Source organism: Cornus florida, unplaced genomic scaffold (assembly GCF_030987335.1).
Source record: "Cornus florida cultivar Cherokee Brave unplaced genomic scaffold, ASM3098733v1 CherokeeBrave_3.0.0_Hap2_Chr08, whole genome shotgun sequence".
Lineage (NCBI taxonomy): Eukaryota > Viridiplantae > Streptophyta > Magnoliopsida > Cornales > Cornaceae > Cornus > Cornus florida.
In genome coordinates, this window is record NW_026775578.1 from 29,223,402 (window position 1) to 29,236,146 (window position 12,745).

At 31.1% G+C, this 12,745-nt stretch overlaps 1 protein-coding gene across 1 annotated transcript; it reads left to right on the top strand.

The window, feature by feature from the left end:
• Positions 1–5,802: 5,802 nt before the first annotated feature.
• LOC132268554 (probable RNA-binding protein ARP1) lies at positions 5,803–8,559 on the top strand. Its single transcript, XM_059769385.1, has 6 exons — positions 5,803–6,159; positions 6,396–6,558; positions 6,669–6,807; positions 6,913–6,955; positions 7,174–7,405; positions 8,202–8,559. The coding sequence occupies exons 1-6, from the start codon at positions 5,977–5,979 to the stop codon at positions 8,219–8,221; spliced, it is 780 nt and encodes a 259-aa protein (XP_059625368.1). The 5' UTR covers positions 5,803–5,976; the 3' UTR covers positions 8,222–8,559.
• The last annotated feature ends 4,186 nt before the right edge of the window (positions 8,560–12,745 follow it).

Sequence of the window (12,745 nt, forward strand, 5' to 3'; positions counted from 1 at the left end):
TGTTTGCTTCTTTTTCTTTGTTAGATGACATTCATTTGTTTGAATGTGATAATATGTTAACAAGACCAATATTGTCAACATCATTAATTGAAATAGACTCCTTAATCACTGGAGATTGAATTAATTGTTAAAATTATGAAACGAGTAGAAAATCACACATTCTGACTCCTGAAAGAAAAAGGAGTCATGTTATATTCTCCTGGAATTTGCACTTATCACATGACATTATTTTAGCACTATCGTATGTTTTTTTTTTTTTTTTTAATATATATGTGTATATATAATTTAGGGACAAAGCATTGATATGTGATATTTTTTTTTATTTTTTTTCATATATATGAAAAAATTTATACCAGGCCTCCTAAATATTTTAATTGTTAAAATTCTCTCTCAATTTTTTCTTTAATTCTCTTTTATTCTTCAAAATCTTTTAATTTCTTTAAAAGAAAAAGTCAAATTACTATGACTTTTTTCTTTTAAAGTTGTTTCATTTTTTCTTTTCTTTTTCTACTTTTAAAATTCTTCTTTTTAACGTCTATGTTTGAATTTTTTTTATTTTTTTATTTTTTATATATTTGTCATATCATATATATATATATATACAATTTTCCTTTGGAAGAATCCAATTCATAAAACTAAAAAGTGCATGAAGATGACATTTTACATTTCTTAAATATTCCCGAATCCCCCACCCACGCCTTCACCATCATTTCTTGTCTGCACGAGCCTAGCCAGCTCACCTCCCCCACCCGTCCAAAACTTCTCTGTTTTAGGCTTCTATCTTGCCTTGATTTGAGCCCTAATCCAAACTCTCTCTCTCTCACTCTACTTTCTCTCTCTATATATAATGATAATCATATTATATATATACACACACAGTATGTGTGTGTTATGTGTGTGTTCTATTGGAAATCATGTTGATTTAGGAAGCGGAGGTAAGTGTCCACTTTAGCCAACTCACACCCACAGAGGTTCCAGCTAAGACCACTATGACCCCCTCCTTCACAGTCATATCAGACCACACAATCCACATTCGATCCCTCAATCGTGATGCTTTTTTTTTTCTGGGTCAAACTGAACCCATGTTGATTTACCAAAATGCCCCTCCTCTGGGTAATACAGCTGGCCATGTTACCTTCCTCGAGATGGACAGAGAAAGAACATAGATACAAGTAGAGAGATGGAGATTCTGTATACCTGGCCATTCTCACGTGGCCTATGTTCATTAAACCCAATGACCACCCACAGATATAGATGTACTCATATGCATATAGTATTGTATGTACACGTAGAGGGATGTGGTGAGAGAATGTGTATAAATGACCATAGAGACTTTTTATATTTTTTTATTTTTTGTTATTGTCTTGGTGGTGTTGAATATCTCAGAGCATCTCGTAATTCATGAATAAATGTTAAAAGAAATGGTGTAACTTGGATTAGACAACCCGAGCTCCCGGCCGATTTTTTGTGAATTTGGACAACCATTTTTATAATTAAAGTTGGGCTTGAGTTGAAAATTTTCAATCATAATTTAATTAGAATTGGACTTGGGTTGAGGTACTAGCAACTCGATCAGATCAAAACCTGAAAATAATATTATTTTCATATTTATTTATTATTTTAAATACATTATTTATAATATTTGATCACCTTTTTTCTTTTCAACTTATTTTGTTTAAATCTTGACTTGTTATATGTCACACTTCGGAGAATTAATTTCTAAGAAATTGTTTGGAAGTTGTAAAAAAATTGTAATAAAATTTTAAAAGAATCTGTGTTTAGGAGTAATTTATATGAAACTAACTAAAAATCAAATTAAATTTTTAGATTGGGGATTGAACATATGGATAATCCAAATTAACTTAGTTTTCTAATATGAAATATCAACCCGAATTGCAAATACGAGTTTAAAAATATAAAGATATATCGGGCTCGGGTTGAACAGTTAGGATTGAAGGTCATGTTAGAATTGAACATGTCATATGTCGGGTTATGATCAAGTTATACCTCCAACCCGCCTGAATTGAAGCCCTAATTCGAACTCCCAACCTCCAAACTGTGATGCGAAGAGTCTTTACCGTTAGACTATCCCTTGAACTTTACCATTGAGAGTTTGAGACCATTGTACTAATTAATAGTTCATTTTTTTCTTTTTTACTATCTCAAAATACTTATTTATTTATTTATTTGAAATGCCAAAATAAAACAAATGTATCTTCTCATAAATACTTTTTAAATTTTTTAAAACTTTTAACTTGATAATACATGTGTTTAAATTTCAAAGAGTAAAATCAAAATTTCAAAATTTGATTAAAATTATGTCTCTTTTAAAATTAGAATACCAAAGATGGATTATTAATATAGGACAATTATGAAAGAAAAAAAAAAATTAATATAGGACGAAGGGACTATAAGAAAAATGATCGTAAATCCTTGTAAACCAAACACCTTAGAAAGAAAAAACAATGGAGAGATATAATAGCAAGGTTAGAGGAACATGTACAAAATATCAGAAAAGTTAAAACAAAAAGAGTACTTTTGAATTAAAAAAAAAAAAATGACATCACCAATGACTATTTTTTATCAGATTGATTCAATAGGCTAGGAGGCAATTTGTTCAAAAGATGAATAATGCAGGGAGTTATATGCAATTTGTTTCTAATAGGGATGTTTTTTGCACATTTTTTATATAACAAGGAAGTTTTTGGCACTTAATTCTATATTATACGAACATAATGTTGATTAATGCTTTCATATATTTGAAATTTTAAAATGGGTGCAAATGCCTCGTAGCCGAGTTAGATAAGAGCCTTTTGTGAAATTTGGAGTGTCCAAGCTCGAGTCTAGTTATTTGCTAACATCTAATATTTTTTGCCTTGCATAAAAAAAATAATAATAATAAAAAAAAATAAAAAAAAAAAACCAAAGCCAAGATTTCAAGTCAAGGGCACAATGTAAAAAAAATAAATATATACAAATATAAAATATTGAATATTTAAATATGCACCTTAAAAATAAGAATTTTAAGAAGTAGAAAAAAGGAAAAAAAATTTCTTTTTAAATATGCACGTTAAAAATATATATATATATATATAAAAGGAAAGAAAAATGAGAGAAATTTGAAAGGAAAAAGGTTCTAGTTCAATTAAGGAAGGAAAATTGACTTTTTCTTTTAAGGATATTAAGAGGAAATAAAGAAAAAGTAAAGAACTAATTTTAGAAACTAAAAAAATTAGGGGGACACAATATATATATAGAATAATAATAATAATAATTCACCACATATATCATAGAGGGCCGGGCAAGCCCTACGTTGGCTCCGTCCCTAGGAGTAACTAAGAAATAAAGGGTTGGTGAAATTAGGAGTGACATATATGATTAATAAAATAATAAAAAATAATTTTATTTTATTTATTTATTTATTGATAATTTTGACAAAAAACTCACACACTTACTTTAATTTATGAAAACTTGATCTTAAATCACTAATAAAAGAAAAAAAGAAAAGATAAAAGATAATTTTATTTGCATTAATGATACTCTGCTTGCTTGTTCTTTCTTGAAAATAATAATAATAATAATAATAATAATAAAACAAGTAAGAAAAAAAAAATTGTATTAAAAAGGCAATAGAATGTGAAAGCATGTCTTATTAAGGACTAAGACATAGTTCCAATTTAAGCATGATGATTAATCTTACACCCTTTCGGTGTGTGATTGGCTAATCGTGTGACCCACAATCTCCTCAAATATGACTTCCTCAAACCACAAAATCAAAATAAAATAAACAGAGTCAATCTTAACCGCACATCATCCCTCTCCACTACCGTTTATTCAAGTGGGACCCAACCACTGAATCATACCATAATAACTGGGTCCTACGTATCGGACAGTCAGTCTCGCTAAGTTTAGACTTTGACCATTTCTTTGCTTGCAAAACTAGCTTATACTATATTCTAGTATTAAACACTATATTAAAATAGAGAGGCCACGTCTCTAAAAATTAATAATTATTTTTCTTAAATAACATAAATATTATTTTCAATTACGATAAGATATTTTTGTCTCACCCCTCTTTTTCTTTTTTGATATTTTGTATTTTTTTTTTATTAACTTTTTTTTTTTTTTTTCTCTCTCTTGTCTCTTGCCTTTCAAAACTCTTTCTCTATTTTATATTAACTTTCTCTTCTCACTCGTTTAGGGTTTGATAATAAAATATTTCAAAAATAAATAAAAAAACATAATTAGAACAATGCAATTGATCTTGTTAGTATAAAAAAAACATTGAATAACTATTAAAACTTCATGAACTATTAAACTCCTTTGATGATAAAAATGATAGGAATGGTAATTTATTTTTTTTATTTTTCTTTTCTGTTTTATGCTTTGAGTTTACATTAAGATTTTTTTTTTTTCTAATGTGATTTTTAAGAATTAATTTATAATTTATTTGAATATTTAAGTTTACGTTATACTTGTTCGATAAAGAAAGTCCTAACTCTTCTGACAATAAAATTAAAAGATAAGGAATTTTGTGAGAAAAAAAAAAAGAAAAAGAAAAGGAAAAGTAACTAAAATAAATAAGGTAAAAAGAAAAAGTTTATAATGAAAAAGGGTAGATGTGGTATTATAAAATGAGGGCGATATATTAATGAGATTAAGGACATTCTTGTTATTTTCTTTAACTTTTGATCAATATTTACTATATTTAGCGTCCGTATATAAATTTATCATTTTTGTTAGATGTATCAAATACTATATATTCAAAAAATTACCTTATAAAGGGTATAACGTACTCGTGTTGCATTTGGAAAAAAAATGTAATTTAAAATTTTAACTAAATTTTCGCTAATTCTAAATTCATGCTGACAATTTGTTTATTTATTTATTTTAAGAACCAACTCTCATAACATATAAACCAATATTGGTCAACTGTAGTTTATTGTCAAGAAATATCACTATAAAATTTTAAACGTATGGCTACATCCAAAATTATATTGTTGGTTATTATCTTTCTTTTATCTCATTTCAACAAATTATTGTAATATTCACACATAACACTTTTTCACTTGCTTTTTCATTATTTATATAAACAAAATTATTAAAATTTACATTTGTAAGTTTTTACATATACAAATAACGTCTATTAATTTTACGTAGACTAAACACTCGTGTTAATATTTATTTCAAAAGGGAGGTAATATTGACGGTCCACCAAACTCTTCTGACATTTCAACTTTTTTTCTAACTAATGAAATGATCAGCATGCTCTTTTCTTTGTTTTTTAAAGGTTTTTTTTTATTATTATTTATTCAGTTTTTTAATCCGATTAAATTTCTTATACACATAAATATCTTAAACTAAAATTTTGACGCACACAAATACGAGATTCACAAAGAGATGAAGCAATCTTTCGAATCCATAAACTGCATTTTAGGTAAGGAATGGAGAATAAATACAATACAAAGACCCATTGCATTCTAGCACCAAGAATAGTACTGTTTATTGCAATCGAATTCAGGTCCCAAGGGAGACAACCACTTAAGTATTTGAGCTGTGAAGATGAAAAGGAGATCATTTTGGTTGCCATTTGCCACACTACACCCCAAGGCCTATCTGTCTGCCCTTACTGTCCCTTTGTTTTTCTTCATGGTCATATTACATTATATAATGTGTGTGTATATATATTATATATATATATATATATATATTCATATACCATATACATACATATATATCTATATATATATTCCGCATACACCTGTACTAGACCTGCCCCTCTCCCCTTTATATACAAACACTCTCCTCTCCCTTCCACGTCCCTTGCAAACACACACCCTCTCTCTCACCCCATTGTTCAGACTCCAACTCTCATGCATGGTGTAACATATATATTTCCAGATTATATACAAAGCACATACATACACTCATATATAGTGTAACGAGTTTGTGCTTGAGCACATATCGAGAAAATTAATGACAATGAGCAACAGCATCGGACAGTTCGGCGACACGACACTGACCAAAGTCTTCGTGGGAGGCTTAGCTTGGGAGACTCCGAGAGAGCTCCTCAGAGACCATTTCCACAAGTACGGCGACATCTTGGAGGCCGTCATCATCTTCGACAAGGCCACCGGAAGATCCAAGGGCTACGGCTTCGTAAGTACTTCCATTCACCTCGATCTATATGACTCTCAGACCTAACAGTCTAACCGATATTACAAATTAAAAAATATATATTAGACCAATTTAAAATTCGTTCTAAATATCATTGTCGTTATTTTGTGGTACTATTATTAATAATAATAAAATATTTTGATTTGAATTTTCATTCTAAATGGCATTTTTTTTTTTTTTTTTTTTGCGTGGCTAATGGTTTGTGTTTTGATTTGTAGGTGACTTTTAAGGACGCCGAGGCGGCAAAGAAGGCGTGCGAGGACGCAGCGCCGGTGATCAACGGCCGCCGAGCCAACTGCAACCTCGCTTCGCTCGGTGCACGGCGGCTGAGATCGGCGTCAACCACGCCTCCTCCTCCTCCTCCTCCTCCTCCTCTACAAGGTACTATTATTACATTTTTGTCCCTTCGGGTGATTCATAATTACGAAATTACCGGTTTGTGGCATTTCTTGTAAATTCGGACTTCATGGGGGTGTAATGTTTTGAAGCAGTGAATCATAAAGGATCTAATGCTGGACTGAGATCTGCGTCGCCGGCACCTGCGAGTCACGTGCAATGGTACTATCCGGCTGCGGGGACGCCAACGTCGCCGTTTCATCATCAGCACCATCAGGCCGTTCCTTTCTATGGGTACGGGTCCCTCTTTGTGTTCGTCATTAATTTGATCTGTGTCCTATGTTATTAAGATAGGACGCGTCCTTATTCTATCATCTTCTTCTTTTTTTGTTCTCTCAGGTACTCTCCAACCTATGTTACTACAGATATCAATTACAATCATGTAAGTAGATCTAGAACTTCTCTTATGCATAGCACGTGGTCTCCATTTCTACTTATATATATATATACACACACACACACAAACACACACATATGCATGTTAGGTTTGTGTTAATGCGATAAGTGAAATTGGTTTTTATTATTATCATTATTATTTATTTATTTAATATAATTGGATGGGTAAAAGAGTAATTTGGTTGTTGTTGGTTGGGTGTACAGAAGCTAAGTTACACCGGTGGGTCCTACATGAACGGTCATTTCCCTCAAGTATACCCGGGACAGCCCATGGTGGGTGGCGGCAACACATTGATGCCTATGTACCCTCTCTATCACTTTCATCAATCTCAGGCGATGGGCCTGCCAGCCCACATCTACTCCCCAGCAAATGTGGGCCCAATGCCCAGTGTTCCAACTCTCATATCAAAGCCCACATCAATTGCTCCAAACACAGGTACATACATCCCTATATATTTAAGGTTTATGTTTGTGTGTGTCACACCAGTCAATGTCGCAAAAAATAAACATGAAATCATTTTTTCACGTGAGCCTTGATTGTTTTTGGCCTCCTAACCCAATGGTAAAAAGACTAAAATGCCCTTAGGAATGTCATCTTTAACCTTTTTGAATGATGTGTAAAGCTTAATTAAAGCCTAAGTGGACTGGTTCGTGGTTAAAGCATATGTCCTGCCTACATGGATTGCAGAATCCGTTTGTGTCCCATCGGTCCACTGCAATATGGTATTGAACACTGAAAAAAAATCACGCGAATAATATTTATGAACCGTCTGATATAGTACAATAAAATATTCGAACTCCATCCCATCGATATATGCTCTTGGATGTGGTGGGCTCAATGTGAATTTCATATGATGCACGGTAAATATGATTTATATGATCCTCATAATGAGCTACCACGTAATAAAATGTGTTAACTTTCTAGAAAAAATTTGCGGTCACCTGTGAATGTACAAGTAGTGTTTGAGTCGTTGTTATGTTGTGTCAAACACATGACATTAGGGAGGGGTGGACTACAACCAAAATGTGTTACTAAATTTGCACCTACCAAACATATTGGCTGATTCAAGTTTCTACTAGTATATTATTGTTGTGCAAAAATATCTTCCCAATTTGTGTTTGTTTTGGTACATTATTGATTGATTCAAAACAAGTGGAGTGCTCATTGAATGTGTTATATATATGAAAGTACAGTGAATATAAATTGTAAACTGATATTATTATACATACAGTTTGCTTGGCTGTGGAATAGGTACAGTTGGTGAAAGCTTTGAAAGGGGGTGGCTAAGATCAATTAGTGACAAATAACCAAAGGGTTGGAGGGTGGTGGCTGCTCAGTAAAAACATTATTATCTGATCTGTGGTGGCTCTTCTTTCCATTTATTTTTATTTTTCTTTAATTCTTATTCTTAGGTGTCTCATTAGATTCATTCATTTCTCTCTCTAACTTCCAATCTCAGATTGAGATGTGAACCACTAAATGAACCTCTATTGTAATAGTTGTCATGTAAGTTCTTATACTTTATGAGAAGCTTCTCATGGCTCCTAAAATACATGTCTTGAAGCAATAACATTTGGGCTCTCTCCCTATACAGATGTATATATATATATATCTATAGAAATATATAGAAAGTCGTATTCAACTTAAGAAAAAGTTGTACACGAATTTAATAAGAGCTTAGGAAAGATTCTTAACCTTCTGTATGGAGGTTGGGAGTTTGAATCATCTTAGAATTCGTGAATTTTTTTTTTTTTTGAATTGTAAAGAAAGCACACCACCCTTATGGTGATCAAATTAACAATTAAATGGTGCTACTTCAAAATGTGAAACTAATTCATTATCTTTGCAATGTGGAATGTTAAAACAAAAGAAATAAATTAACTTGTTTATGTTGCATGTAGAAGTATTGATAAGTGCTTTTGATGTGAGTGGAGAAAATATAGTTTAGAATTTTAACTTTTGGCGGACATGGAATTAGGGCTTTAGAATTGGAATTAATGAAATTGGAGTTTTAGAATTGAAGTAAAACAACTCAGAAGCAAAACATTTTCCAATTTCATGCCGCTAAACATAGCCTAAGTTTATTTCAATTCCAAATCCAAACTACCGATTTTGTACTCTCAAAGACTCAAACAAAGCATTAGGACATTTGGAAAGCTATCAAGAAGGGAAATGAAATACAAAAGATTTAGAATTCGATTCTTGTAAAGGGCAACTTGTTGATGTGTGTTTGTTTAACTTCTGGTAAAATATATATATATAGAAAGAAAAAAAATGAAACATGAAGGCTACTAATTGTTTTTAAAGAGTTGTATAGCTGGTTTATGGACTGAACACAGTGTTGGATAATCCATGGATTTTCATCTGTTTACAACGTGCCTGTGAATCTGCCAACTTAATTTACATTTAATATTAGGGCAAAGTACCAGAAAATTCCCCTCGACTTGTAGTTTTTTTCAATAAACCATCATTGTCTATTTTTTTACCAAGAACCCCTCTCGACTTATAGTCTTTTTTCAATAAATCCTCATTGTCTAATTTTTGACCAAAGAACCCTTCTCAATTATCTGAAAGGGGTAAAAGAGTTGATATTTGGACCAAAATGCCCTTTTATTTAAATCTTAATTCTCCCGAATTTCAAAAATTCATATCTCACAAACCGTACATTTTAAAATTGTAAATAATATATGCACTGAAAGATTATGAAATAAGAATTCTAGAAATATAAGATGTATACAACAAACCTTCATAATCAGAGAGAAATAGACAATTTAAAAATCTACTCCAACAATCTTCTTTTATTTTTAAAAAATAAAATATTCGAGATATTTGCAAGAATATTTTCAGAATTATTAATTTACATATGGAGCTGAATATATAAAAAATTTAGCCCCAACAGAGATTGATTTCATGAGATATCAAAGTATTTTCATTCTTTTATAGACTCACCATTTTAAAATAAATAAAAATTAATATTCAGTCTCTATTGGGGCTAATTTTTTTATATGTTATACTCCATATGAAAATGAATAATTTTGAAAATTTTCTTGCAAACAGCCCGAGTATTTTATAAAAAATAAAATAAAATAAGATTGTTGTAGTAGATTTTTAGATTATCTATTTTTCTCTAATTATGAAGTTTTGTTAAACAAATCTTATATTTCTGGAATCCTTGTTTTATAAGCTTTCTTTGCATATATTATTTGCAATATTTGGATGTACGGTTTGTGATATATGAATTTTTGAAGTTTGGAAAAATTAAGATTTAAATAAAAGGGCATTTTGGTCTAAATATCAACTCTTTTATTTCCCTAGATAGTTGAGGGGGGTTCTTTGGTAAAAAACTTGACAAGGAGAATTTATTGAAAATGGTTACAAGTTGAGGGGGATTCTTTAGTAAAAAATTATAGGAAGAAATTTAGTGAAAAAAACTACAAGTCAGAGGAATTTTTTTTTTATACTTTGCCCTTTAATATTACAAACTATGAGTCTATGACAGAGGGACTTACCAAATACACTGTCTGTATTATTTTAGTTCCAATAAAAAATGAAAAAATAAATAATAAATAATACAGTGGAGCATTTGTTTGCATAGGAATCCAACTCAATGTTCATGATCAAACAAACTGCAAACAATACAAGATGAACTAATGGTATCAAACTTTTGAATCAAAAGGCAAACGGTGTTTTTGAGTAAATAATGTACACTCAAGTTTGTATAACTTTCAATATTTTTATTTTATTTTATCTCACAATAATTAGAGGGTTAAGAATTAAGGGTTAGGAAGTACGGATACTTTTAAGAGAGTATTTGTATCAAATACGTATTAGGTATTGATACTCTATAAATACTCGCGGACTGGGACGGAGTCAGCATATGCCTAGGGCCACCTGGTCTGCCCCGCCCTATATAATATATATGAATTTTTAAAATTATTTTTACATATATATAGAAATTTGTATATTATGCCTCCCCTAAAAATATTAAGTTTTCAAAACTCTCTTAACTTTTCATTTTTTTGCTCATTTACTCTTTAAATTTCTTTAATTTCCTTGAAAAAAAAAGGTCAAATTTTCCTTATTCAATCATATTTTAATTCATTTCTTTCAAAATTCTTTCATTTTTCTTTTTCTATTACTTATTTTTTTTTATGTTTTTCTACTTCTAAACTTCTTCGTGTTTTTTTATTTTTTTTTTATTTTTATATTTTTTATAATATTGTGCCCCCTGAATTTAAATCATGGCTCCGCCCCTGCTAGCGGGATATGTGTCCAATACTTCTTAAACGTATTCATAATTTTAAAATATATTTTTAAATTTCTAACATGTATTCAATATTTATTAAGTATTTCAAGTGTGTATAACACTTTTTGAATACTTCATAACACATTATTAATAAGTTTGAACATTAAAATGTAACTTCTTTAATAATAATAACATAGTATAATTGTTAAAAAAAATGTTTAAATTTTAGTGAGTGAAGACTAGGGATGCTTGTTTTGTGTAGGGATGGCAATAGGGCGGTTTGGGGCTGGTTTCCCATTCCCCATCCCCGCCCCCGTTTAATTTTGGTGCCCCCAAAACTGCCTCATAACCGGTTAATTTTTTGCCTCTAATCCCCATAACCGCCCCCGCCCCCCGCCCCACTTGCCCCGCCCCCGCCCCCGCCCCATCACCCGCCCCATAACCGATTTTATTTAAACACAATCATAGCACATATACACACACACACACACACACACACATATATATATATATATATATATATATATATATATGGAAGTGTTAAGTGTAGGGTTTCCAATATATATAGATAGAGAAAAAGAGTCAATGTTAATTTGGTAAATATATTAACATGATAGGATAAATTAATAATTTAAAATATTAAACGAGGCGGGTATGGGGCAGGGATCTTAGTCCCCCGCCCCTGCCCTGCAACCGGCCGGTTTTTTTTTTAAAACCCCATCCCCACCCCATTTAAGTAAACGGTTCTCCAAACCTGCTTTAAATGGGATAGGGGCGGAGCGGTTCCCCACCGGATTGGAAATTTTTGCCACCCATAATTTTGTGTGTTGTGAAGCGACTTTTTTTTATTATATTAATGATTGCATTTAGATCTATAATATTTTTGAAAAATTGACCAAAAATTAATTTATATATATATATATATAATTTATTAAATTTTTATTTCCTGTATGATGTTGTACTTGTATTTTATTTTATTTTAGAATTATTGTATACAGTATTTACATCGTTGTATCCATATTTGTACTTTCTAAATTTTAAAAAAAAGAAGAGAGAAATCAAATATAAAAACATTTTAAAGAAAGAGAATTCAAGTACTATTGACTGTTAGCTTCGAGGCTCCAACTGTATGCGAAGATGTCACAATAAATTAATAATGAGTGGACAGTGCTTCAAAGTTACCTTCTAGACATTGACCACTCATCTTTACTACTTTAGAATTACTCTGTGGCTTGGAAAAGAACCACGGGATTGAAAGCCCATGTGCCGAAGCAGGTTTGTTTTTACTTTCTATGGGTGAAAACCCCATGTGCTAAAGCTGGTTTGTTTTTTCACTTTCTGTGGGCCCTACTTTATAGTCATTTCTTCGTTTTGCTCAAGCAAGACAGCAGAGTTGGGAGTTACTGGTTACAACCATCTGTCGACTCATGTAGTGGGTGGATTTATTTATTTATTTATTTTTTATTTATTTGCACCATAGAGACTTGAACTGCCAATATTTTATTTTAAAAGGTATGAAAATTTCCTGC

Excerpts from the sequence above, each read along its gene's own strand:
- LOC132268554 (XM_059769385.1), top strand. The coding sequence starts at position 5,977 with ATGACAATGAGCAACAGCATCGGACAGTTCGGCGACACGACACTGACC. Across the intron at positions 6,559-6,668 it reads TCCTCCTCCTCCTCTACAAG|TGAATCATAAAGGATCTAAT; the intron begins GTACTATTATTA and ends GTTTTGAAGCAG. Across the intron at positions 7,406-8,201 it reads ATCAATTGCTCCAAACACAG|TTTGCTTGGCTGTGGAATAG; the intron begins GTACATACATCC and ends TTATACATACAG.